Source organism: Acomys minous (genome assembly GCF_964271855.1).
Source record: "Acomys minous genome assembly, chromosome: 6".
NCBI classification, from domain to species: Eukaryota; Metazoa; Chordata; class Mammalia; order Rodentia; family Muridae; genus Acomys; species Acomys minous.
The window spans coordinates 6,652,644-6,678,771 of NC_140487.1; the positions used below are offsets into that span (position 1 = coordinate 6,652,644).

At 41.5% G+C, this 26,128-nt stretch overlaps 1 protein-coding gene across 4 annotated transcripts in view; it reads right to left on the bottom strand.

Moving 5' to 3' along the window:
• Positions 1–504: 504 nt before the first annotated feature.
• CPED1 (cadherin like and PC-esterase domain containing 1) overlaps positions 505–26,128 on the bottom strand; it is a 279,052-nt gene continuing 253,428 nt past the window's right edge. For 3 of the 4 annotated variants that reach the window (XM_084785389.1, XM_084785391.1, XM_084785392.1), the window contains exons 18-22: positions 24,180–24,400; positions 23,834–23,935; positions 23,138–23,225; positions 20,148–20,294; positions 505–2,363 (exon numbers count right to left, since the gene is read on the bottom strand). In XM_084785389.1, coding sequence (XP_084641515.1) covers positions 2,139–2,363; positions 20,148–20,294; positions 23,138–23,225; positions 23,834–23,935; positions 24,180–24,400 — 783 coding nt within the window. In that variant the 3' untranslated portion in view covers positions 505–2,138. Of the gene's footprint in view, positions 2,364–17,830; positions 18,124–20,147; positions 20,295–23,137; positions 23,226–23,833; positions 23,936–24,179; positions 24,401–26,128 lie in introns of those variants that run through there. The other variant, XM_084785390.1, reaches the window with a different exon arrangement.

A 26,128-nucleotide genomic window follows, 5' to 3' on the forward strand; every position in this document is an offset into this window, starting at 1 on the left:
TAGAATTTCAGTGCCCCTGTTACAAAAATAAAAAGAGATGCTTATTACTAAATTACGTCCAAAAGCTTTGGTCACAGCAAAGAGTCGAACCCACGCGTTGCTGAGATAATGTCAGGGCTGAAGGAACTAAGTGGTCGGTCCTGCTCACGGCTCACGGCTCCACATGGCGTCACACCTTCCCGGTAGCCAGCCAGTCTTTGTGAGGTTGTGTAACGAGTGGACAAAGGGTGAGGGGCTGCAGAGATGGCTCAGTGGCTGAGAACGCTTGCTTGGGCAGAGGACTGCGGTTTGCTTCTTAGCGTTTACGCAGTGGTTCTGAACCCTTTGTAGCTCTAGCTCCAGGGAACCTAATGCCCTCTTCTGACCTAACGACCACCAGGAACTCAAGTGGTACACGTACAATACATGCTTATGGACAGAGCTTTCATACACATAAAGTAAAATAAATAAATGTAAAAAAGCTTTTAAAGGAGGGAAGGTAAGAAATACTCTCTGAACACAGAGTATTATGATAGACATTTATTGATAAGATATTACAGTTGGTTCTCAAATTTAGCATTATTTCAGAGATGAAGAGGGGGAAAAAAAATGCCAGACAAGCCAAGTCAGCAGGTTTTTACTGTTATGCTGGTAGCGAGTTACAAGAAGGGAGCACTAACTGTAATTCTGTTGGGGAATATGCAACCATTGAAGTGTGATGGAGCAGCTGCATCCATTGCTAACATTTTATATCATGGAAAAACAACTGAAAATCTAAACACAGCATTTGTATATAGATGCAGATAGAAAAATATTTCATTTTAAGTTAATTTGGTACCATTGTTCAAAAAAATCTATCTCTAAGTGCTTATGTTGTTTATACCAAGTGATATTTGTACTTAAATATAATTTAATACAGTTAAATATAAATTCATGTTTATGTTCTTATAAAAATATATATAAAAATAGAGTATTTGAAGGAGGTGGATATTCATTCTAAGTAATTGATGGGTCAATAGATCAAAATGGTTTCATTTTTTTTATGGCAGTGAACTTGAGGTATTTGTACATTTAGCAACCTCAGCTACATACTGAGCTAGGCCTCTCAGCTTCCTCTCCTTGCCCCTCAAACCATCCTTTAAAACCCACCGTGGTAGTGAGAAGTTATCTCACAGCAGAGGGTTTGTACAGTAAGGAAATTTACCATCTCGTACCTAAAGGGACAGAAGAGGAAGTGTTCGATGCTAGAATTAGGTACCATTTATACTTTACCACAGTTTTCATAAGAACACTTGTATGCCTACTCTAATTCAAATGAAACACATTTGTTCAAGGAAGAAAGTGGTGCTAGTCACATGGTGCTGTCGTGGATACACAGGAAGTGCTCGGTGCTCATATATTTGAGAATCTACAATCCTTCGTAACATATCTGAAACGTGACTGTTGGGTTGAATCTAATAGGTCTGCAGGGCAGGAGAATGCTTCTTCAGCGGCAGCATCGTCGGTCGGCTGAGCTCACAGAAGGTTGGGGTGGGCCGATGTTTGTGGAACACACAGGAGCCCAGAGTTGAGTATAGTATCGCTCCCCACCCTCCACAGAGAATCTCTTTCAGTTCCCTGTAGAGAATCACTCCTGTCCTTTTCCTTCCATTGTAACAATTCAAAAGGATAAAAGGAAATAGTTTTCATCATCTGCATTAAATCCACAAAGCTCAAACCACTATAAAAACCCCCATTTTCTCCGGGTAGAGGCCTTACGTGTTATCCTTTCTTACACATGGAATGTATTGCTTCCGTGACATCTTTCATATTAATGAGCCTTGGAGAGGGTAGCTCACACACAGCGCTGCCCTGGCCCCATATCCGGTTATCGTTGCAATACAATACCTGGTCCACATACTTCCAGTTTGTGATCATATTTCAAGTGATCTCCTTGTACCTCTGTCCTTTCGCCCGACACTAACAGATGGCCAAGGTCACTTTTGACTGTGTGCAGTTCTGAGAAAAATGTGTCATTGCTTTTTCGTAGGCTGTGTGCTTTGCTATGCATGCTTGCACTGGTGAGTGAACAGTCATTGCAAAGTAGGTGTGAGGCACATTTGGTTCTCAGGCCGTCGTCCAGGTGAGCGCTTATCGCTAACTCCGCAGTCAGCTCTCCTTCAGGGAGCGCGCGCAGACCTCTGCCTCGCACACATCCTGCTGAGCAGGATCTCAGAACAGACCTGATTTATTGGACCTCTGACATGATACGGTGAATGAACATTTGGGGCAGAATTTTGGTGTTGCAGTTTGCTTTGACTGCTGAAGTATTTCCCCACAACGTGGTTCTCGGATCTCTTCATCTTGATAATATGGTGCTCTCTGGATAACTTTGATTTTACTACCTGCAAATTGAGAGGTGGAAAAACGTAAATACCTGAATACCTCGTAGAGCAATATAACAAACCCCCATGCTTGCATTGCTGCCACACAGATGTTGCCTAAAGGGCACAGATGTGATTTACATAAGTAAGAACTAGTGTAACCTGTGCTTCAAAAAAGCGGAAATGTGAAGTTAGAATTCCTGTCATTTTTCAAACTTTGAGTCTTCAGTTCCTAGTGTGACTGAGGATCTGTTTCATATGACACATTTCCCACAGTGTGTGTGTGTGTGTGTGTGTGTGTGTGTGTGTGAGCACACGTGCATACACACACAAGCACATGTGTATTCAAACCAGATACAGTAGCATATGGTTTGACCTTTTCTGTCTACAGTACAGCAGACAGTATTGTGAGTTTCCATGCCACTGATTCAAACTTAGTACTTTGAGTCTGTCATGGAACAAAATGGCAACTAAAATTATTTTCTGAAAAAAATAAAAGTACTCTTTTAGTCCTTATGCAAAAGGTAAGAGTGGTATAGTTAGAAGTTTCATTTCTTTAGACAGTTAGTAAGTTGTGGAACCTGCAGGATAGCTGATCCTTTAAGCTTTGTATATTTTGTATGTATATATGCACCTATATCTTCATTTCAAACATCCTTTTTGACTAGATGCTGTCACAGAGCATCCATGAAGCTAAGGAGTCTACAATCAAAAGTCCCCTTCTCATCTCTGGTCCTACCTCAGCCACTCAGGTCTCTCTCTACACATTACCACATTGTATGAGTTACAGCTACTTTGTAGATAACCACGTTCAGCCACACATGTGGCCGTCTTTATGGTTAATAGTTATATTTAGCAAAACACTGTTCTGGTGGGAACTTAAATCATTATCTTTTGCCTCTGAGCAAACAGAACTCAGGTCGTTAGAACTGAGGGTTTGGGGAGAAGTGAAATAGGGACCAAGAGAGAAACTGGGGAGGGGGTGAGATCCCTCTGAAGTCAGACAAAAGAAAGGAGAGAAAATACTAGCGATGGTGCTTGGGAGCTTTCTACAAATAATGAACAAAATGTGGACTTCATCACATTCATCATATGAGCGTAATAGGCCCTTTTTCCTGTCTGTCCTTAGGACACAGGAAAATACTCATTGATGATAAATAGACATTTACTATGTCACATAGGTATTTCTTTATGCTTTAGGTGTAATGCAATGACTAAGGTACATATCATTTGACCCTATAAAAAGATAATGCAGTGAAAACAAAACAGGACATTTAGGGGGAAAACCCACATATTGGAGGGAATAAATAGTACAAGTATATACTTTAAGTAAACATGAACTATTTTAGAAGAATAATTGAATAGAATCTTTGTAAATGCATGTATCAAAATATTAACAGAGTGACTTTCCAGTGTAAGGATTGTATTTTGTTTTTATGTGTTCTATTAACTTTCATTTTGGCTTAAAAAAACATAATCAATGTGGATAATCACAAGACAATGAAAGAAATAGAAAACACTAGAATTTGAGGGAAAAAGTTCCCAGCAGTGTATTCTATAAGCAGTGGCCCTGGTTAAACCCTAGGGCATGAGTTGCTTTCTATTGGCTTTTCTTCCATCAGGGCCCTTTGACCAGGTGCCTCATATAAAGGGCAGTGAAAACATCCAGCCGCAGCACAGAACTCCTGCAGGTTGTGTGATTTAGAGCTCAGCTTTGCCTGTTACACGTGGGTTGACATTCCAGATCCCAAGAGAGAAGTTCCTGCTATTCCCTTCCACCCCAAGGTGAGCGTGTCAGAATGCCGGTATGGTAGACTTTATAAGCCACCTATGCTTCTTGAAGACCTTCTGTATTTTAGAGGGGAGTGTCCTCAATTAATAGACTCCTTCCAGCAGGGGATGGGGCAGATGCTGGGACTCGCTGCTGGAGTCCAGGTGGAGTGCTGAGAGTACTATGGAAGAATGGGGGGAGGATGAAAGGACCCCAAGGGTTCAGGAGCCCCACAAGAAGACCATCAAGGCCAACAGATCTGGACCCAGTGGGGCCTGCACAAACTCTTGTACCAACCAAGGACAACGCATCCAGAGAACCTAGACCCCTTGTTCAGATCTAGCCAATGGACAGCTCATTCTCCATGGTTTTGGGGAGAGAGGGGAATGCCTCTGACATGAACTCTGGTGTCCCTGATTTGATCACTTTCCCTTGAAGGAAGGGAATGCAGGCTATCTAGATGAGACCTGATAGGCTGTGGTCATATGGTGGGGGAGGAAGTCCTCTTCTGTCAGAGGTCTAGGGGAGGGGAATAGGGCAGAAGAAGGAGGGAGGGGGAAATGGAAAGATACAAGTGGGGATAACAATCTGGATGTTTTCTGACTAAATTATAATAAATTAAAATAATAATAACAAAAAGAAAAAAATTAGTGAATAGCATACTAGGAGTTTATATGAGGAAACATTTAAGCACTGAAGTAGTATTATTTCAGTGTTCTGCAGCCCAAATAAAGGCAATTTTAAATTTGATTTTATTTTAAGTTTGCCTTCTGCAATTGCCCATGATGGTCTATGTGCTAATTACATGCGAAATGAAAACAAGTCTATATCATAACACACGGGGCTATAATGCTTTAAACGTTATTTTAATAGTTGGTGCAGATGTATTTGCTACTCTTAAGTAAGACATGTAGATAGGATTTCCAAAAATATGTATACTCAGCACATTCTCTGAGATAAATACATTTCACCTAAAAGTAGTGTCTCTGCTGTGCCAGGTTTCAATGGGCTACTAGATAGTTTAGCTCTGATTTTAAGAGTGTTTAAGTTGATCTTGGGGATAGGCAGATGAGATGCTGAAGGCCAGGCTAATTAATATTCCCGAATCACCAGTGCTCCTGTTGGATGCCACTGGAAACAGGCCCACGAACGCCCATGTTGGTGACTAAGCCCACCACACTTAGTTCGCTTTGCTTTGATTTTTGAAAGCTATTTTTATGGGATAATAAAAGATTATGCTTCCAAACTCATTTTTGAAAGTCACTATTGATTTGATACTGAATCCCGAATGCCAGCAGATCAAGAGAATTATTTTCGTTTTGATTTACCAAAATATATATAGGTACAAAAACGCCTTCAGAACTGCTATTGTGAATTAAATCTACTTTAAAACCCTGAAGTAGTACATGCCATCCCACTAGCACATACAATTTACTTCAGGATGGAAAAACACTTCAACATTACAAAATATTTCTTTACAGGAAATTACCAAAGCATTGTGTGGAAATAAATATATAATCATTTACTCTGAAAACCAAAGTGAATCTACTGAAAAATGTATTCTAAAGCGGACATTTAAAAATGATAAAGCTTTACCATAGCCTATCGATAATTAGGAAAAATATTAAAAATCATCCCTTGCAATAGCAAATAATTAAGTTCAACAATGATCTGCTGGCCTACAGGTGAAGAATCCAGACCAAGGTTAATGAGGCACAAGTGACAGATACATGGGCAAATGAGACAAACCATGTCAGGACTTCGCAGCTGATTAAAGTGCACTGTGCAATTGGAGGATGCACATCAAAGTCTAAAAATACATATTATGAATCAATATAAGAAAACAATCATGATAATTTGAGAATAAAAAGTACTGGTGCTTGGGAGGGGGCTTTCTGTATGAGCTGTTTTCCCACGGTGTCAATTATGTTTCCCCTCAAAACTGATCAAGACTCACCACATCCTTCCCAAGGTGAAAACCGGCCTTTTTAGGAGCTATGCATCCTTCTTTTTCCTACACCATCCTCTTCACTCTGTGTGTGTGTGTGTGTGTGTGTGTGTGTGTGTGTGTGTGTGTGTGTTTGTGTGTGTCTATTGCTGTGGTTGAACCCAGGGCTTGGGCATGCTAAGCACCCAGGGCCACTGAGCTCTAACCGTAGCCAAGGTTCACAGCCTTTGAGTTCCAGGTACAGCTGAATCACTCACTGTCCTTCAGAAACATGACTCTGTCCAGTTTCCCTTCTGCTCCTCACAGATTCATGCTAGCCAGGGATATATTCTCCTAATGCCTTTATAATCCAACATCTAGGGAACATTCTAATCCCGTCTTCATCCTGATTGTCAACAGGACATTTTTACATCAGATCTGATAAGCCATTCATCTCAGAATCAGGGTCTCCCAGGAGCAGGAGGAAAATATGGATTGATAACAACATGCTTTTATAGAGAGGCCCATGCTTGTGTTGAGGGCTCCAGATGCCCATAGCCTTTGTGATGTATGGATGGGCAGACATTCTGGCCAGCCTGCATGATTTACCAGGCCTATGAAGCCTTGTGGGGAAAAACATAAACTGTGCTTCTGCTTGACTACAGATTCAGTTTACTGTGTCCCACCGACAAGGGGGTGGCCTGTGCTGGAATGACTCAGTGATGCCTGAGTTCGCTGTAGAGGCTTGCCCCAAAGTCCATGCCAGGTCACCTTGTCTTACTTCCAGGAGTCAGAGCTCATCGTGAGTGGTTGGGGGGCATATTGAGATCTGTGGGGGTAACATACAGAACTGAGCATATCTGTGAGTCTCTTGCTCATTTTCAGAGGTCAGAGGTCTGAATACAGTGTTTGCGACAGAATCTGGCATTAATGAAATGCTCAATGTTTGTTAGATTAGGTATATTTTACCTTGTATTATGATGTTTCTGACTACAATAAGATAGAACATTTCTTTATGGGAAGCAACGTTAAATGCTACACTTTCTGGAACTTGATTGTAACATTGGGGTTCAAGATGGCTCAGTGGGTAAGGGTGCCTGCCACCAAGCCTGACAATCTGGGTTCAATCCTCCAGAACCCACATAACGGAAGGAGACCACTAACTACTGTCTGTGTTCTAAATAAATAGGATTAAAATTGAGAATACGATTTTAAAACGGAGCTATGCACCGTGCTGCACACCTCCACAATGGACACAGAGAAGTTTTACTTGTATTGTGTGTACTTATTTTTAAACTCCCAGAGTGAACAAGAATTCATGTAATCCTTTTGCAATGAAAAAGAAAAAGAGAAACAAAACAAGGTAGCATTTCATATCTAGCTACTTGATGACTGCCCCTGCTCTGTAACATCCGTCTCTCAATATTCAGGGTTCTCTGCGCTAGAAAACACATGGAGGAATTCAGATATGGTCCCTACCCTCAAGAGGACTATATAAAGACACATGTCTAAGATACTTGAAGTAGGAACAAGAATGAGGGGACTTCAAAGACATTGTCTGGGACTAGATCTCCAAGGTCAGGCACCATGTTGTTTCCATGTAATGAATAGTTCCCGAGCACATTAAGGAAACTTGGGGCTAATTTATGGTAGGCATGAGATCTCTTTTCATGCCTATTATGTCTTTGAACTTATTTGTAAAACTTAGCATCTAGCGATCAGGCTGCTACCTGTCTCTAAGTGGCCAAATACCTCCTTATTTCACTGCCAGTTTTTAAAGTGGAGAAAAAGTAATTTAGGCACATTTTTAAAGGGCTGGAAATAATATGCCAAAAAAAAAAAAGATGTTTGATACCTGTATAGTAAAAAACTCCTTCCCTTTGATGTTCTGTGGAAACCAGCCAATTTGGGATCCTCCCAAAAAATCAGAGGAGTACTTGGGGTTGCTAAAACCCAGCCGATGTGTCATGTTGTGTAGCTTTGAAAGAGTACAGCTAGTGACACACATGTTAGGTTGCCTCCATGCAGTGACAATAAATGAGGTATTAGGAAAAGAATCTATGAAAGATTTCGACCTTGAAATCAGGCACACAGATCACCTCTACCAGGGACTAGTTAACACTAAGTTAACTATTAGCTCTACCGTGGGCTACAGAGGAGGTGACCCGCAAAAAATAGGCATGCCTACTTAGTAAGCAAGACATCCATCATGTGAGGTGAATAATAGTAGTTAATGGTGTATACATATATGCCTTGGCAAATGTTTGAAGTATTTACCTAGAAGTATTAAGCAACAAATCTCTCCCCCTTTATAATCCAAAATGTGTTCTTTTACCTTTTTGCTTGGCCTATTTTCTGAATTTACTGTTGTGAATTATATTTTCAATTAAGAAGAATATAGAGGACAGCTGATCTCATAAAACACTGATAGCCTATTAATGTGATAGCATCGTTCAGCACAATAAAGTCATCATTTATTACATCTTGTAGTAAAGATTTATCACAGCAAAGGTCTGGGTTAGAATATAAGACGCACAGGTATGGGCTTCCAACTTTATTTTCAAGAAAAAATTACAGTCTTTCAATAGTAATTGCTATGTCAACCTGCTTACTTCAGTACTTAGGGTAACTTGAGAGTGAAAACCAATGGGAAGGGCAGATGAAAACTGCCCGCAGGTGCTCAGCTTGCTGATGCTCGACACTGGAGGCAAAAAGTAGGGATTTTGTCTTTTGTAGCTCAGAAGTAACTTTTACTTTTCCATAGATTTAAAAAAATATGTTGAGATATCTCTCAGTTTGCAATGGTATGTTTTTTGTTCTTTGTAAATACAAATGTGGCTGTAGAGATATTTTTAGAGTGTGCAGAAATGCCACACTTCAACTTGACTAGTTTTGAGCCGTGACTTTTGTTAAGACTTTCCAAACAAACGGAAGATTATTTTAAGTTACACCATAAAATAAGCAATTACAACTTAAACTGTTAAGCTTGGGCAATTTCAACACTCAAAATTGATTTCACATAAACATTCATCAGAATGAATGCCTTGCCCTGGAAATTAATAGATGCATCTGAAATAACTTTGAATTTTCCAAAAGCCATTACAAAGAGGACAGGCTCTCTGAACTGGAAATGCATCAGGCAGATGCGTGACAAGCAAATGCCTTGTCTAAAACTGATCTCGACCTGAATAGCCTCCAAGGAACTTCTGATGTGGTTCCAGGTTCAGAGAACAAAATAGGAAACAATTTCTGCGGTGCAAGTGTTCCAGGACTGCCCTGGACTGGCTCAGGGGGATGTTCTAACTGCATATTTAAATGACAATCGTGGATGAGGTCTGAGAACTGATCACTTTCTATGGCTGCAAAACATGCGATTGACTGTAGGAAATACATTATCCCCTTGTAAGAAAAGTGAAAATACTGCTGAAGTACTGTTTATTTTTAAAGTCATTTGGCATGCCAGCCAGTCTCGTAAACATGACTAGCTGAAAAAGAAGGCTAAGAATCCACAGAAATAGGATCAAACTAAAGCAACATGAAGCAGCTAGAAACTGATATTTCTTATTTTTAATTCCACTCGAGGACATCACACAACCTTGGCAGGTAGTAAGGAATGCTTCTCTCTCACTTGCTCCCCAAATATTTAATTATGGCACATTCAGGAAGCTGTATGGATTCAAGGAAGTCCAAGTTTCAAATAAGGCAAAGATGCTGAGGATCAGGGCACAAGATAACTTAAAAAAAAGAGACGGGGTGAGTTTTGTTCAGGGATTTCCAGATTCCCAGTGAGCACACTATCACTGCTTTACACAACTTCTTCATCGCCCTCCTTTCTCTGAGAGCTTAGCCAATAGACGAGTGGTCCTCAACCTTCCTGATGCTGCGGCGCTCGCGTCGTGGTGGCGTCAGACTGTAAAATCACTTCGTTGCTACTTCATAACTGTAATTATTCAACTGTTATGAATCATAATGTAAGTTTCTTATATTTCCGATGGTCTTAGTTGACCCCTATGAAAGAGTCATTCAACCTCCAAAAGTCTTGTGACGCACAGGTTGAGGACCACTGCTGTAGGTCTTCACCTTTGGCTCTGGGAACAAATTGTGCTGTAAAGTGAGCAGTTTGATTATACGGGGTTCTGGACCATTCACTGTCTCGCAGTGCCACGCAGCTTCCCCGCGACTCCACCCCATCCTTAAATCAAGTATCACCTCCGTCTCATTGATTATAAGCCAAGTTCCTATTTGCTCTAGCTCCAGCCGTCGCCTGGGTCTTCAGATCCTTTTGAAGTCAACTCTTCGGTGTTTATTTCATCTTCCCCCCTTTTGAACTTAATGTTATATATAAGAATAAGGCATCGACCTGGGAATGGCATCTCGGGCCTCTAACTCCGGTACATGGGAAGCTGATACAGGAGGATCATCACGAGTGACTCCTGTCTGGAGTATGTAACGAGTTCTAGGAAAACCTAGGCTACATACAGGGAGTCTCAAAAACAAGTAAACAAGCAAAACAAAACAAAGATATGCCAACTGTCACTCAGAGATACTTTGTGTGACCAATGTTTTCAACTGCTAGCTTTCTCTGTGGGGATTTGCCATGGCAATGCTGGTCTTTTTTTTTTTTTTTTTTTTTTTTTTTGGTTTTTTTTGGTTTTTCGAGACAGGGTTTCTCTGTGTAGTCTTGGCCATCTTGGACTCACTTTGTAGACCAGGCTGGCATTGAACTCACAGCGATCTGCCTGCCTCTGCCTCCCGAGTGCTGGAATTAAAGGCGTGCGCCACCATGCCCGGCTCACTTCTCATGAGGAGACTTCGCAGCTTTGATCTCATTTCCGCACTCCAGAAGGTCTGGGAACAGGCTTAAGAACGCTCTTGGCTAGGTATCGATTTTACCTTTATTTTCTCTTTCAAGCCTCAAGATCAAATTGTTCTTTACTACTCCTGTGCTTGCAGTTCCCTCATAGGATACTGTAAGCATGGGTGCTGGTCCTTGGCTGCATGGTCCTGGGGAAAGGACCCAGTGGCTGCATCAATATCTGGCTGTAAAAAACTCAGTCTGTGGGCTCCCACTGGCGGCCTTCTTCCCCCAGGCATCTGCTGTAGTTTGCCTTGCCTGCTCAGTCACATTTTATAAGAGGAGTTCTTTGGGTGAAGTAAATACCTTTATGTTTTTAGAGTCTTTTTCACAGGAATTCAAGTAAAAGAGAGGAGAAATATTTGTCTACCCCCCTTTAGCCTGTACCCGCTGTCTAATGTTAGGCCTCCTCGCTACGCCTGCTTTCCCTTCATCTAGCGTGGGGTGTGCTCAGTTGTTCTGAAAGTAAAGTGGAACACACAAGAGAACAAGTTTGTTAAAAAAAAAAAATCAAGGCTTGCTGTAGTTGAGGGTGGCCACCACTTCTTCCACAGCTGGTCTTTGTGCCCAGAGGCCGTTCCCAGAACTACCATCAGTGCTGTACTGTGGCAGAGCACTGGGCTGTCCACAGTATTTGTGGGTCATAGGAGTCCAGTGAAAGACTCGCCATTTCCAATGGAAAGTAAATAGTGGCTACTAATCTCAGCGACGATGCTTTGGATCTGACTTGTTGACTCTTTAGAGGAAGACAGAAAATGCTTAAGAAATAAGGATGCTTTAGTTTTCCCATTTAGCAGTTATGAAGGACTTTCTAGGAAGTACCATCTCTGAAAAACTGGTCAAGCCCTTGAAATCATATATGATACTAAATATGTAAATGAACTGATGAAATAAAAAGAAAAAAATGCTTTCATATTATAAAACATTTGGAAAAACTCTATCAAACTAATCTAGACATTAACTAATTAACTATTAATAAATTAATTGGTGAGATAGCATCTTACTTTCTATCATCTTGCTATGTTGCTCAAGCTGGTTTCAAATTCCTGCACTCAGTCATCCTCCTGCCTCAGCCTTCAAAGTGCTGGGATGAAAGGCCTGCATCGTCAGCTCAAAGTTCAACTTTACTCATTCTAAAAGGCTTTGAGATAATTTAGTATACTGATATTATTTTATAACCCACAGAGTAGAGATATTTTCCAAATATAGGTCCTGTCTTCACCAGGAAGGAACATAAACAGGACGGACAATGCTATTCCACGGGGCTCAGGATGAGAAGAAGATTGCTTAAAGTTGCTAGTGTGCCTTTAGCTATCATAGTCTGTTGCCTACAGCATGAGGTACTGAGAGGTGAGCATCATTTTCTTAGCTATATTGGCATTCTAGGTTCTGGTATTGTGAAGCATAGGAGGCACAATACCAGTTCAACATAGAATAACAACACACTTGGCTTATCTTCCATTTAATTATCCTTTGTAAGATAAAGACTCGGATTTAGCCGGTAGCACCAACTACTCAAGACGCAGTACTATCTTTTCTTTTCTTTTCTTTTCTTTTTTTTTCTGAACAACACAAATTTATTAACTTTGCATCAGAAATCTAACACAGAACTTGAAGGCTAAATACAAGGTAGCATTGTAACTGTGTCTCTTCTGGCAGCCCTGGGGAGAAAACTGTGTTTTTTTTTAAACACATTTTTATTGAAAAATAAAATAATTCATATTACATCTCATTTTCTATCCCATCCCATGCATCCTCCCATTCCTGCCTCCCTCCGGCTTTCACTCCAATCCCCCTTCCCTATGACTGTGACTGACTACTATCTTTTCAAATTGGAAATCAACCCAGTATATTCTGAGTGTGGCTCCCCTCCCTGTCTCCTCCCAGATCCTCCCCACCTCGCACATCCGACTCCACACCTCCTTTCTCTCTCTTTTTAGAAACAGCCAAATTTAAAAAGAAGGCAAGGAATAATGCTAATAATAATAGTAAACAAAGCATAAGAAACACAACAGCCACAAAACACACAAAACCAAAATGCATAAAAAACAAAATCAGAAACTGTAATACACAAGCACAGGTAAGATAAAAAAAAAGTCTAAACAATGAAATATGAGATTAAAAAAAACTTACAAAACCACCATTGAGTTTGTCTACCCTTAAATGCGGTTTATGTACCCAGTAAAATGCCACTGGAGGAAACGGATCTCTCTCTCTCTCTCTCTCTCTCTCTCTCTCTCTCTCTCTCTCTTTCTTCTGATTTGTCTCTTGCAAGTGGACATCAGTTGGAGATAGCTTCTGGATTAGGCATCGGAGCATGTGTCCACTTCCCCTCTCTGCCAGACCCCATCTAGCTTAGAGCTGTGCATGCTGTCACAGTCTCTGTGGCTTCGCATGTGTGTCAGTCCTGTTGTGTCTGGAAAACACTGTTTCCTCAGTGTTATCCCTCCTCTTTGGTTTTTATATTCCTCCTTCTCTTCTGCATAGCTACCTAAGTGCTGAGGAGAGGGGTTTGCTGAAGACATCCCATTTAGGACAGAGTGTTCCAAGGTTTTATACCCAGTCATCTTAGAAAGGCCTGAGGTGGCTTGTGCTTGATGAATCCATCGTCACCAGATAATCTTCTCTAATCTAAATCCATCCTCATCCAGTACTGACCTCTAATCCAAATCCATTGTCATCAGGCAACTCACCTGTACCTGTCTCTAATCTCATCTGCTTGTAGAGAACGTGAGAATCTGCCTGCAGGTAAAGGCATGAGTGCTGGTCACTTTATACTGAAGGAACTGTCTGAAATCTATTTCTTAAACTGGGAGGGGGAGTGGTACAGAAATCAGAAAAGAAATGTTCTAGAACTTGTAACAGGATGCTGTGACATGAAAGCATCAAGATAATATATTGTAGATACATGAGAAGGAGGAAGAGACGCCTCCCACATCCAGCACCAGTGACTTTGACCTCTTGCCCACCTTAGTGGAGAAAAGCGCTGTTCCAACAGCCTCACTCTTGCCTGTATTTTTAAACTCTTGATTGTTTCTGTTGTGTCAACAAACATGACAAAGGCCTTTCTCTTCTAAAACCATCATCCTTTCTCCCTTTGTTGTTGTTGTTGTTGTTTTTTAATTAGATAAAAGGCCTACGAATCCCGTGTTTCCCATTTGTTATATCTTTACAGTTGATGGTCCCCCATTTCTGCCACCAGCGTCTAATTATATTCCTCAGCGTCACATAGAAGCTTCTCACTGCCAAAAACGATGGGGATTCTGAAATCCTTCTCCGAAATGAAGTGTCTGCCATAGTCAACATCGCTGGTTCTGTCTTGATAATTTCATGCTGTTGCTTTCCGGGCCACTCTCCCTGGCACAGTGCACACCATACTACAGTTCTGCCTCCAACAGTTCATACTCTGGATTTACCTGATCGTGTTTCCCCGAGCTTTTCCTGATCTATTTTTTATGGCTTCAACTATTGCCTATTTACTGATGACTCCCAATCCCACCTCCAGTCTCAACCTGCCCCTTGATCTTCTTCATCCCTGCATCTCCAACTGCCCGTCCAGAACACCACCTGGATGTCCTGCAGGCATCTCCAATGCAACATGTCGAAAACTGAACTAGTCATCTTTTCCCTAAGCCGACACCTTTTCGGTTCTTTGTCTCACTTGCTGCCTCAGCTCTCTAATCAGTCATGCAAGTCAGGGATCCCCTTTGATTCTTCCCACGCCCTCATTCCACAGATAACACCTACAGATTATGCTCCTTAAAAATAGCTTGCGTTTGTCCGCTTCTGTCTTATGTGTTTCTTCTGCCCTTTTTGTAGTAGGCTTTCACTATTTCTCATCTGACTTCTGGAAAGATTAGCTTACATTCTTGGTTTAGTTCTCTCCACACTCTCCCTTGTTGGTCATATACCCTAACTTTTGAAAATAGATATATTTATTTTGTTTTTGTACATGGGTGTTCTCCTGCAAATGTGCATGTGTGACACGTGGGTGCAATTTTCTAGTCAAGGAAGGCATCAGACGCCCTAGAACTGGAGTTGCAGATACTTGTAAGCTACCATGTGGGTGCTGGAAGTGATGATGTGCAGGTTCTCTGAAAGAGTAGTGATTTTTTTTTTTTAGTAGTGAGGATTTTAAAGGTATCACCCAGGTCTTGGGTCATAATTTTTTTTTCATACAAAATATCACCAGCCCCTTCTTTCCTGTGAGAGTTTCAGTGGCTGTCCACTACCTACAGGATTAAGAGCTAAATTTTCACCAAGATTTGGACCTTGAAGGGTTTTTTCCAAGTCCCTCTTTTTTACTTATGCTTACAGATGATATCATAACCAGAATTTCTCCTGGTTCTCCGACAGCCGAGTAACTCTCTCTTTCATGAGGGCAGAATGGTCTACGTCTCTGGGCCTTGGCTAGGGCTAGTTTTCTACCACAACCAAACAAAAAAAGCTTTGTTGTTGTTGTTTGTTTGATTTCTTTTGTTTTTGCTGTTGATGTCTCTTTAAGAGGAGGCTCCCTCAGTCCTCAGACCAGGCCCTATGCTTCTTTAGATGCATGCACCAAGGCTTCTGCCTATCTCTAACATGCTGCTCTACATAGTGTGTCATATGGAGTTTTATAACCTACATTTTAATAGTATCTTGAGGCCAGAGAACAACTGTGCCTTATTTATTTTTACTTTATACTGTTTAGATCAAGAAATGGACTCACCAAACAAATGCTGGATGATCGTATCAGAGAATAAACAAGATTTGGAACAGAATATAGGGTAAAGACTTAGACGAGCATTCACACATAAACAGGGCTCGTAATGGAATTGTTTGGGTTGTTAACTAGTAAGGAAGGATAAACAAAACCTTCAGTTTGTAAGTGCCAGCACAGGACATGCTAGTGGGAGCAAAAATTAAAGGGGATTTGAGTCTTTTCCTTGAAGATATATGGATCGTGAGATGCTTTCAGGAGTCCTTTAATGCATTCTTCAGATGATTTTACAACAGCAGTAAAGTTCTTAGAGTACTGAAAAACATGTTCTGATAAAATCGCCATAGTAATTTATTACAAATACCCACGCTTTGGTAAGCTATCCTTAAAGGTGCAGTAGTGGCACTCATATCTAGGCAGCAACCAACACCTGTCTGACTGGACTGAAGGCCCGCTCAACAGGAGGGAAACCATGCATGTTCCTAGAAACCTAGCCAATTATCCAGGGCTAGCGAAGTTATAGATCTTAGAGGAGAAGCCTATTATAGCTACTTTACTAAACCAGTATATTGCTAAATGTATCCTAAATACTTGTCCTTGTACTCACAGATAAGTGTAGCTCTCATCCCTCATCAAAGAAGCTTGTCTTTGCTGCAGATAGAGACCATTATGGAAAGCCACGAGGGTCAAGACACAGAGAACAACTAATCACGGGGGGGGGGGGGGGTTATCCAGGCCAGATGGATACATCTGCAATACAACCAGACATCTAATGCTCTGGGAAGATCACGGAAGAAGTGGTGAAAAGATTGATTTAAGAGCCTGAAAGTCAAGAAGTCAACCATGTGATTGTGTCTCCCAGAAATGACAGGGAACCTATGCCTATGAGACCATAACAACATAGTTGCTTAAGCAAGACCTGAGCGATGACAACATCACCAATAGATACACTGAGGTGGAGAGAGGAAAATGTCACGGGGCTCTATCCCTAGGTTAATGACAACTGGCAACCAATGACTGGAGAGAGGAGGGTAGGTCTTCTCCAAGAATGAGCCCCTCACTGATGCTCTGATAGCAAGTGGTCAGCTCTGGAATTATTTACATACAAACAACACCAAACAGACTCAGCAGGTTGTATTTATATATTTATGCATTTACGTATACCTGAAGATACCAATTCAAGGTGGAGAGATTGTAAATTTAGAAGTGAGTGAGGGGGGATGTAGGAGGAAGAGGGGTTGGAGAGAGAAGAGGGAGGAGAAATGATGTAGTTATATTTAGTCTTAAAAATTCACAAAAAGTAAATGTATGCTAATAGTTAAGTTCTGGGATTTTTTTTATCAGTTATATGTTTAGTTTTTTGTTCTTTTATGCTCCCCCTTCAAAAGTTATTACTTCAGTTTTAGACAGATGGATTTAAGGAATTTGAGTGAGTGTGTGTTGTGTATATATAGGGGAGTGCAGGTGTATGCATGTAAGTGTGTGTGCATGTGTTTGCGTGTGTGTGTGTGTGTGTGTGTGTGTGTGTGTGTGTGTGTGTGTTGCTGGGAATTAGGATCTTGTGCTCATTAAGCAAGTGCCAAGGGTCCTATCACTGAGCTACATCTTCCACCCCAAAGTATTTTACTAATTTTCACTCCTCACTGTGTTTAGATACTAAATTTTGAAATGTGGAGAAAGAGGAGAAAGAGAAAAAAACACATTATTTCTAAGGGCCATCATGTTATTTATCCAATTGGGTCAAATAATAACATGTATAGTATTAAGACTAAAGAGCCATGGAAAAGCCATCGCTAACAGAACTAAAATGCACTCCTCCTTTCTTTCCGTGTCCGCACAGCACGGCAAGCAGTTGGGGCCTAACGCCAGATGCTTTCTGTTTCCTGAGTCAAAAGTTACAGTCATATCTGCCAGAAACTAAAGCTAGTACATAAGGCTTGCACAGCTGATTAGACTAATTAAGAACCACTCAGCAATTATTATGGGTTTGCCCTTTCCCTAGCTAGGTTTGGGCTGATATTGTTTCCAGGTCTCTGCTTTTCCCAGTAGATGTTTGCCACACAACCCAAGGCACCGCCTGAAACCTGTGCTGTGCAAGAGCCCCAGAGAGCCTCTTTGATGTCCTACATAAACACTGGGAAACCAGGATTCTGTTCCCATGCATAAAAGAAACACCTGCTTTGCTAACCAGTGAGGGTGTTTTAGTCAACATGGATGCACACCTTTTGGAAACAGCTTCTGGATTTGTGATGACAACTTATTCTCTTCCGGTGCCTTGGCAGACAAAAGATGCTTTCCAAGACTTTCACGTTCACCTGTGACGGGCAGGGTTCACAGAAGCAGGTTTGCTCTGTGTGCAGTGGCATTCTGGCTATAGAGCAATGAGATGCTTATGTCTCGCTGCAATGCTTGTGCCAACTCCTTTCAAGCATCCTTGACTGTGTTGCGGGTAGTTTAGTTGAGTACAGAGGATAAAATTCCTGTTTGACTTTTTGTTTTTTAATTTTCAGATGAACGTATTTTGTCAGCCTTATAAAAGGAACATGAAGCAAAAAATGATAAACAACAGATATTTTACATTTCATTATGTGATATTTTAGAGAGGTTATAAAATGTCAATGTCATCATGAGAGATGGCCTGACGTACAAGGGCTTCAAGTATGCCCATGATCAATGAGTGAGTTCAGAGACCCTATGGACAGGGGTCAATTGAGAAAGATGATCCCCATCAACTCCATGCTATAGCTGCAAAGGCAAATGCTCCTGGAAGCCAATTGCATTGCAATCCTGAGAGAGTGAGCATGGATCGTGGCACTCAGGAATCAGCTGAAGTCATCTGAGGGAGACGCACATGGCTTGCCATTAAGACATTAGGAGTACAGTCAACCAGAAGCAATCTGTGCATGATAGCTGTAGGAAAGCAGCAAAGCCTCATAAGTGAATACTCATAAGGCCATGCTTAAGCCTTCCTTTTGTAAATTAAAGACAGTTTCTGCTAGAAGTAATTATGAATCAGTATTCTACTGCGGGTAGTTCAAAGAATTTGTGTGGGTGTGTGGTATTCAACTTCCAAGGCTGTTAATGTAAACTACAGGAGATAAGTGTAATACGATCATGTGGAAAGCACAGCTTCCATTCTCAAGTGTTTGGAGGACACTTGCTTGTTAGTCTTTCCAAGCACTAATGCTGAAAGTGAAAAGCACATACTCTTCCTCCAATGTACTAACTGAAGACACATTATACAAACATAAATAAGTAAACATTTTCCAAAAGAAGTTTTAAAAATGCATGCTGTTTTTCAAACTGCTATTTTCTGTGAGTTTGGTGACAATTGGCTTGCTTTTGTGATCTACCGCGATCCTGGATGGTTTGTTGTTGTTGTTGTTGTTTTCCTCCAAACTACTCGGGCATGTATTTCTAAGCATTTAGCTTTTATAAATAGAGCAAGTACTCTATGAGTGGTGTCTTTTCTTGTGGAAGTAATTGGCAGACACACAGTATACTCCAAATGGCCAAATTTCAAGCTGATAGTTGAAAACTTAGATGTTTCCCAGTGTGGCTGCTGGCTTTTACTTCTCTGAGATTTAGCGTCACTGGTCACTTAAGAAGATAGTGTGCATCTCTCAGCAGAGCATAGAGAACCATCTTAATGGCTCTTGGATATTTGTGAGGCTCTGGGGACCGAGATGCAGTGAAGTCAGCTAAATAAATAACGGGATCAGAAATAAATAACAGCTGCCATCTCCCCAGTCAACTGACCAAATGTGTTCTGGGCCGCAATGGGAACCGATCAAGAAAGAACTAGTGGGGTGAATCAAGATCTGATGGGAAGGTAAACGTGGGTACCCTTCACCTGAATGGCAGCAGACTCCCCTGAGGCCTCTGTTCACACAAGGGCTAGCAAAGGAGCTTGTATTCTAAGTGTGGTGTGGCTGTTCCTTCTGAACAGAAGCATTCCCTCCTGGAGGGAGGTGGGAGACTCAAACAACTCAAGCAGTTAAGAACCCTACAAGACTCAAGAATCCCAGAAAGCTTTAGGATTCTCAAATACTATCCCCAAGGCTGTATTATGCAGTGGCAACCACTATGGGGAGAAGACTCTATGGTGGGTTTGCTGGCAAGTTGAGCAGGGAACTCTGGGAAAGAGGTGTCCGTGATCTGTCACCCATGTTGGGTAGGCTTTTCGATAATGTAGATCCCTTCAAGTCACATGTTCCTGTAAGTAGCCTTTCGCTGATGTTTCTGGAGGCAATCTTAGTACATTCACAGGGTTTCTGCTGGAAAGGAGGTGTGAAGTCTGTTGGAGAAGGCAGCTCTCCTCAGCCTCCAGAGTTCTCCTGCTTTCAACCACCATGGTCCTGGACGTTCTATCTCTGAACACTAACTCCTAACACCTCACTTCACGAAGCTGGTGGCCACCTCACCTCCTTTTCACATAATCTTTCTCATGCAATGCAACACAGACCATACATTAAAGGTATAAAATAAATAAACAAAGACTAAAGTCAGCAGCAACTCAAAGCTGCAAAACTCTGAAAGCCTGAAAAAAATACCTCATGGAAATGGCATCCGCAGCTGCCCTGCAGGAATTCTTTGTGTCGTCCCATCGTGATTGTGAATGTGTCCACCACTTCATAGCCATACTTTTTGGCAGCTTCCAGAATGCTCATGTTTTCTTTATGTAAGTTCCGCACTTCATTCTGTATGGCCAAAGAAGAGACGCAGGGTTTTTATTAACTGAGGATTGTTTTTATGATTTAGTCACATAAACAGACATTATGTAAACAGCTTCTTCTTTTATCAAGCTTGAGTATATTGTGGAAGGAAGTTCATACCATTTCTAAGATAAAGACATGCTCTAATTTTTTTTTTGCAAAACATCAGCATAACTATGTATAAGCGATACAACAATTAACGAGTATCCAAAGATTCACTGTTTTGAATCCTTCCTTACCAAAAAGCAATTGTTTATTGCTCATAAATGCATTTAAAATTCTCAAGTTGAAAACTGATTTTTGACACACCACAAGGTAGGGCTTCACTTACTTGGAATTCTCATATAACCAAGTCCTTGGCACCTGATGTTTGTTTAGCTTCTTGCTAAGGGACAGAATAGAAGGGTGCATGGTGTGTGGTCTGTGCTTGTAAGTCACAACACTCTAGTTGGAGAAATGGGTACATCTACAACTAATACATTCTTTATGGGGGGAAACACCAGATTCTGCACAGGCAGGTGGAGTAACTAGGAGGAGAAGAGGAAGAGCTGCACCACGGTGACACTTCCAGAGAAGACTCCAGAACAGTTCGAGTGAGGTTTGTTCCTTGGAGGAGGAGTCTGGTTTGGCGGAAGCAGCAGCATTGAGTGAGGGTTCCTGCTGTTGTCTCTCTCCTCCCGTTCGTCCCTCCTGTCCTGCTGTGCCACTGGCAGTGACTGAATCCAAGGGCTTCTAATTCAAGCCCACGCTGTCAGGGAGGGACAGCATCACCAGTTACTCTACCCCAAGACTTTCCCATGGCCTGGTTCAGTTTCTCAAAATCCAGCCTGCAGTCCGAGACTCTGCCTCCCCAGTCCAGCCAGCTCACTCTCCTTTCACAGGAGACACCATGAAACTCAGCCCATTAGCCACTTGGTAGATATATGGTGAAAACTGAAAGACCGTCATCGGACTGCAGTGCAAACACTTCCTGCCTGCTCCTTAACACTTCCTAGTTTACTCTGTGGGTGTTTCCCAGCATATCCTCTAGTTCTCCTCAGCCCTGTTATGACGGCTTAGAGGAGTTTCCCAACAAACACAAGAAAGGAATCACCATCGCCTTTCCCCATTTCTGAATGGTAATAGGAATGTTTGATTTTTTTTCTTTAGAAAAGGTAAGTAATTACTTACGCTTTGCAAAGCCAACCGCAGGATAAAAGAAGTGATGTGCACTGTGTATTTTTCTGCTGTCTGTTGGGCTTGCATGCTTATTTTAATCTAGCACTCAAAGAAGAGTGGTTTTTTTTAAAAGATAAGTCAACGAATAGAGAAACCTCATAAAGAGGCAGCCCGAGATTAATACTTAATAAATTAATACTTGGCGGGTGTTTGGAAGTTACCCAGGTGAGGGGGTAGAGGATAATATGTTCTACAAAGAGGAAACATTGATCTGAAGGGCCTGGGAGTCACTGAGAACATGCCGTGCTTGACATGCGTGTCTGTATGACCCTGCTCTCCTGTACATGCATTCCTACGCTCTGGTGACAAGGGGCAAGTCTACAAACGAAGTCAGAAGCCCATCTTGAAAAGATATGATAAGAGCTCAGACTGGCTGGCCGTGGTACCTCGCTTCTGTCTGCTTTCCACCTCCCTTCCTCCCACCTGTTGTCTTCACTCTGTGTATGAAAACTGGTGAGCTGTACCACAGCTCTAGGGGCAGGTGGAATCTCATCACCGGGTCTACATAGGAAGTGCAGAAGACACACCTGCTGAGATGAATGGATGGATGCTAATGACCTAAATGTAAAGGAAAGTCACAAGGACCAGCTGCTGTGAAGAACAATGCAGCCTGAAACTCGTGATGCTCCTGGCATCTCCAGAAAGAACTGCAGCCCATGAGTAACACTGAAAAGATTCCAGGTCCTAGCTTAGGGCACAAGACTATCCAAGTTCCCTCTGCTGACTCCCCATTGTCCTAATCCTTCTACTCCCTAGAAGCTAATGTCCCAACTTACTGTTAGTTACCCAAACCCAGGATGGCCTCACTATGGTGGCTTTGGATTTGGGGGCTTTGACTACAGTTCTCCTGCATTATAGAGCACTTGGCATTCCGGAAGGCAGAGTTTTGAGTAAGGAGAGGGAGACCCTATGTTTTGTGCTTGAAAAAACTAGATGGGCTCAACACAGACATGAAAAGTGACCCTAACCTGCTCACTTATTAAACTGGTAGTGTGTCCCGAACCACAGCTCCGGGCTTGCATAGAAACTTGGGCTGGTCTCTGTTGCTTGAATAGGAACAGCTGGTGCTCTGACCTACAGATATTTTTCTTCTCCGTGCTATTTTTTTCTATTCAGTGCTGAAACAAATTTACTGTCTTTAACACCTGGCCAGAGGCATGTCATGCCTTTCATTTGTAGATACCCAACTGGGGAAAAAACAGTGATCACACACACACACACACACACACACACACATGATACTGTTTCCTAAAATATTCACTGATATTGACAATTTCATTTGTGGTTTCAGCATGAATCCAAAGAAGGGAAAGTCTCTTAATATAACGTCCAAAGGTGAACATACAAGCTCTCTATGCTCTCTATGTGTTCAGTGCTATTTGCTACATCTTAGGTTTTTTTTTTTAACTTCCTTGAAGTACATTATTCATAGCACATTTATGGGCTCTGTTCTCCTTGTCTGAAGGAACAGTTAGGATGTATTTGGACTCATATTTCATAAGTATATGGTTCTTATTTTTATAAAGGCTGATGAAAATTCTAGGATGCCTGTTGGCTTCTTTGCTATCAGGGGCCCTAACTTCATGCAGCCTAGGAGAAATTGGCCTTACCTGTGTCAAGAAATGTACTCCATCCACTGGCAGGTGAAATCCAATTCCCAAAGTTTTGATGACTACTAGGATGTTGAGCAAATTTTCCCTGAATGAAAGGATTAGAATTTTAAAGTCATTGACTTCAATTGCATTTCTATGTGTTTGTTAATTGCATAAACATATGTGACAGAACCCTTTTAGAATGTGATCATTTGCATATAGGACCAAATTCCTATTTTATTGATTTGTGTAGGCAGTATTTTATGCATTAATGGATATTATTTAATAATAATAATAATCTGTCTTAAAATATACTAGTTACTTTGTTTCATCTGAAAAAGCACTTATATAGCAATGAGAATGAAGTGGACAATGTTCTTAGGACGGTCAATATCTATGTATGTGGTTCTCAGACGTCTTAGTCTGTAGTTCCTCTTGGATTTGAATTCATTGTCCTCTTAAAAGTTTGAATTACAGTTATGTACTACCACACCTGACTAGATAATATGTTTTGATCTGGAGTAAGTTCAAAATTAGAATGCTGAAGATCCCTGATTAAATGCAAAATATTTTGAAATGTAAATTTTTCCTTTAAATCTTTAATTGAAATTCCAAATCTGCCCTCTCAGTAAGCCCCAGATGAAGTTTAGTTATGTAAACGGTGCTTTCAAAGGAAAGGCTAAGACATTGATGACAGTAGTTGCAGAGCGTTACCTCTTTAAAACCTTGTGGATAATTTGCAGGTGATTGGAATTAAGCCACTGAACACCACCAACAACCAACACGGTCTGGTCACTATTCTCTAAGGGATGAGATCTGAAATCCAGAAAGAAAAACAACACATGTTGCTGTAGAACAGATGGTAAACATTTTAACCGGATTGCCTCATATTTCAATGAACCATGTCTGGCTTCCTGATCACAAGACTTCCTCGTCATTTGCGGTTCGTTTTCAGTCACATTAGTGGGCATCTAAGCTTTTCAGCACATTTGCTGTATCACATGCAGCTATTCGCTGCACAATGGCGGCATTTTGCCGTTCATAGCCAGTTCCATTGTACCTTCGCAAGAGGTGCTGAAGCGCTTTCTCGAACGTTGGTCTCGCTGAAGGGCTTATCCAGAACTGGGGGTAGTAGGCGTAACTGATCGGGGTCTCCCCACCGTTGACGCTGGGGTAGAGCTTAGTGCCGTGCACCTTCTGCCATTCCTGCAGGGTTTCGTTCAGCCTCTCGATGAGATAGTACATCATCCCCCTGTTGGTGGAATCCCCAATGAAGAGAATCTGTACAGGAAAGAAAACGTACTTGCTGTCAAACAGATGTTTACACAGTATATGATGTAAAAAAAAAATTTTGTTAAATGCTCACACAATCACATATTTAATCGAATGACAGCCTTTTAACCTTTAGTAACATCCTTAATCTTCCCTATCATATCCCCCCAGAACCTTTTCATTTATTTCTTCCATAGTTTAGTAATGGCATCATCTCCCGATTTACTAATTAGTGTGTGTAAACTTCATTTTATGTCGTTTTCAATTTTTCTGTCTCCTTTATAGCTATCACTTTATGGTCATCTAATCACATAACAAGTGTTGCTGAAATAAAGATCCGCGGAATATTGCAGAACTTTAAGGACATTTGGGATTTTCCATCTCGGTTTGAGAGATGTGCTGACTGAGAACCCACAGAAGCAGCTTCACAGAAAGCACGCTGTTACTTAAAAGAAGAAAGAAAGGGGGTAGCGCAGGGCTGGTGGATTTCTGAGCAGTATTTCACAACCCACTTTGCATCTCCAGTGAAGTCAGTCAGGCCTCCAGCCCAGCTTCAGGCTTGCGCTACCTCGAAGCTTTACTGCTGTACACACACCACCACTCACGGCTTCTTTTCTGCACTCCATTCAGCATTATCTTATGTGCATGTTCAAAGTTGTATTCATTCGCCATTGCCCATACCGTCAATCCTGAACTATTCAGGTACGTGCTAACAGTTACTGAGACTTCATTGTTTAACAGTCTCTGTTATGTGGAGACAGCCACAGATGGGAAATCTGAGACTCAGGAAGACTGGGGTCATAAATCTAGTAAATGGAGAATACAAGACTCAAACCCGGGTTCTGTGACTTCAAGGGCAGGTCAGTGGCCACCTTCTCATTGCATTGCCTTGTATTAGTGGGGCAGACTTAGGCTTTCTCGTGGGACATGATTTGTATTCTACAACATCTGTTTTTCCCTTGTATTAATCCATCTGCCTTGAGCGTTCCTTCCTGTACAATCCCACCTACCAACCATCAGGGCTGACATAAATGGTGCGTCTACCAAAGGTCTCCTCGAGTGTCCGAGCTGGAGTGACTCACTGCATCCTGTGATTTCTAGTTTTGATATAGAGTTTATCAAAGGATACATGTTGTTATGGCTACTTGCATCTGCGTCTTTTTCATCATCTCTTACCAAGAAGTATCTGAAGGTAAATTTTCCTCATAGTGCCATGCATACATGTGAAAAGTACATAGTGAGTTGACAGTAACAGGGACTTTCACCAGAGACAATTCTCTTTTGGATCAGACCTAACTCATTCTTCAGTTTTTCTTCTCTCTTTGAGATTTGTGGGTTTTTTCCCCTTTAGTGATGCACATATTTTCTCTGTTACCATGGTGACAGCACACAGGGCCATCAGTTCTCATTTTCACATCCACAGTGAATTTATTAAGAATCTGCCTTTTTATACTTTGCACGGTGTGCTGAAGTACCTCTGTGAGGAAGCCTAGAAAGCTGCTTCGCTTAGCCTTCAGATACAGTACTGCGGTCATACACATGGCTGCTAAACAGCAGAACGTGGGCAGACTCCTCACTGATGCTGGAGGTCAGATTTCATTGTGGTGATAATATTCTATCGAAATGAAATAGTAAAATAAGTCAAATTGATTCTTGCTAGGTTTTACATCTGGTTTTATGGTCTAGAGTTTTGATTTTTTTAAAAAAATGATTTCTGTTTAGTGGCAGAGCCTGGAT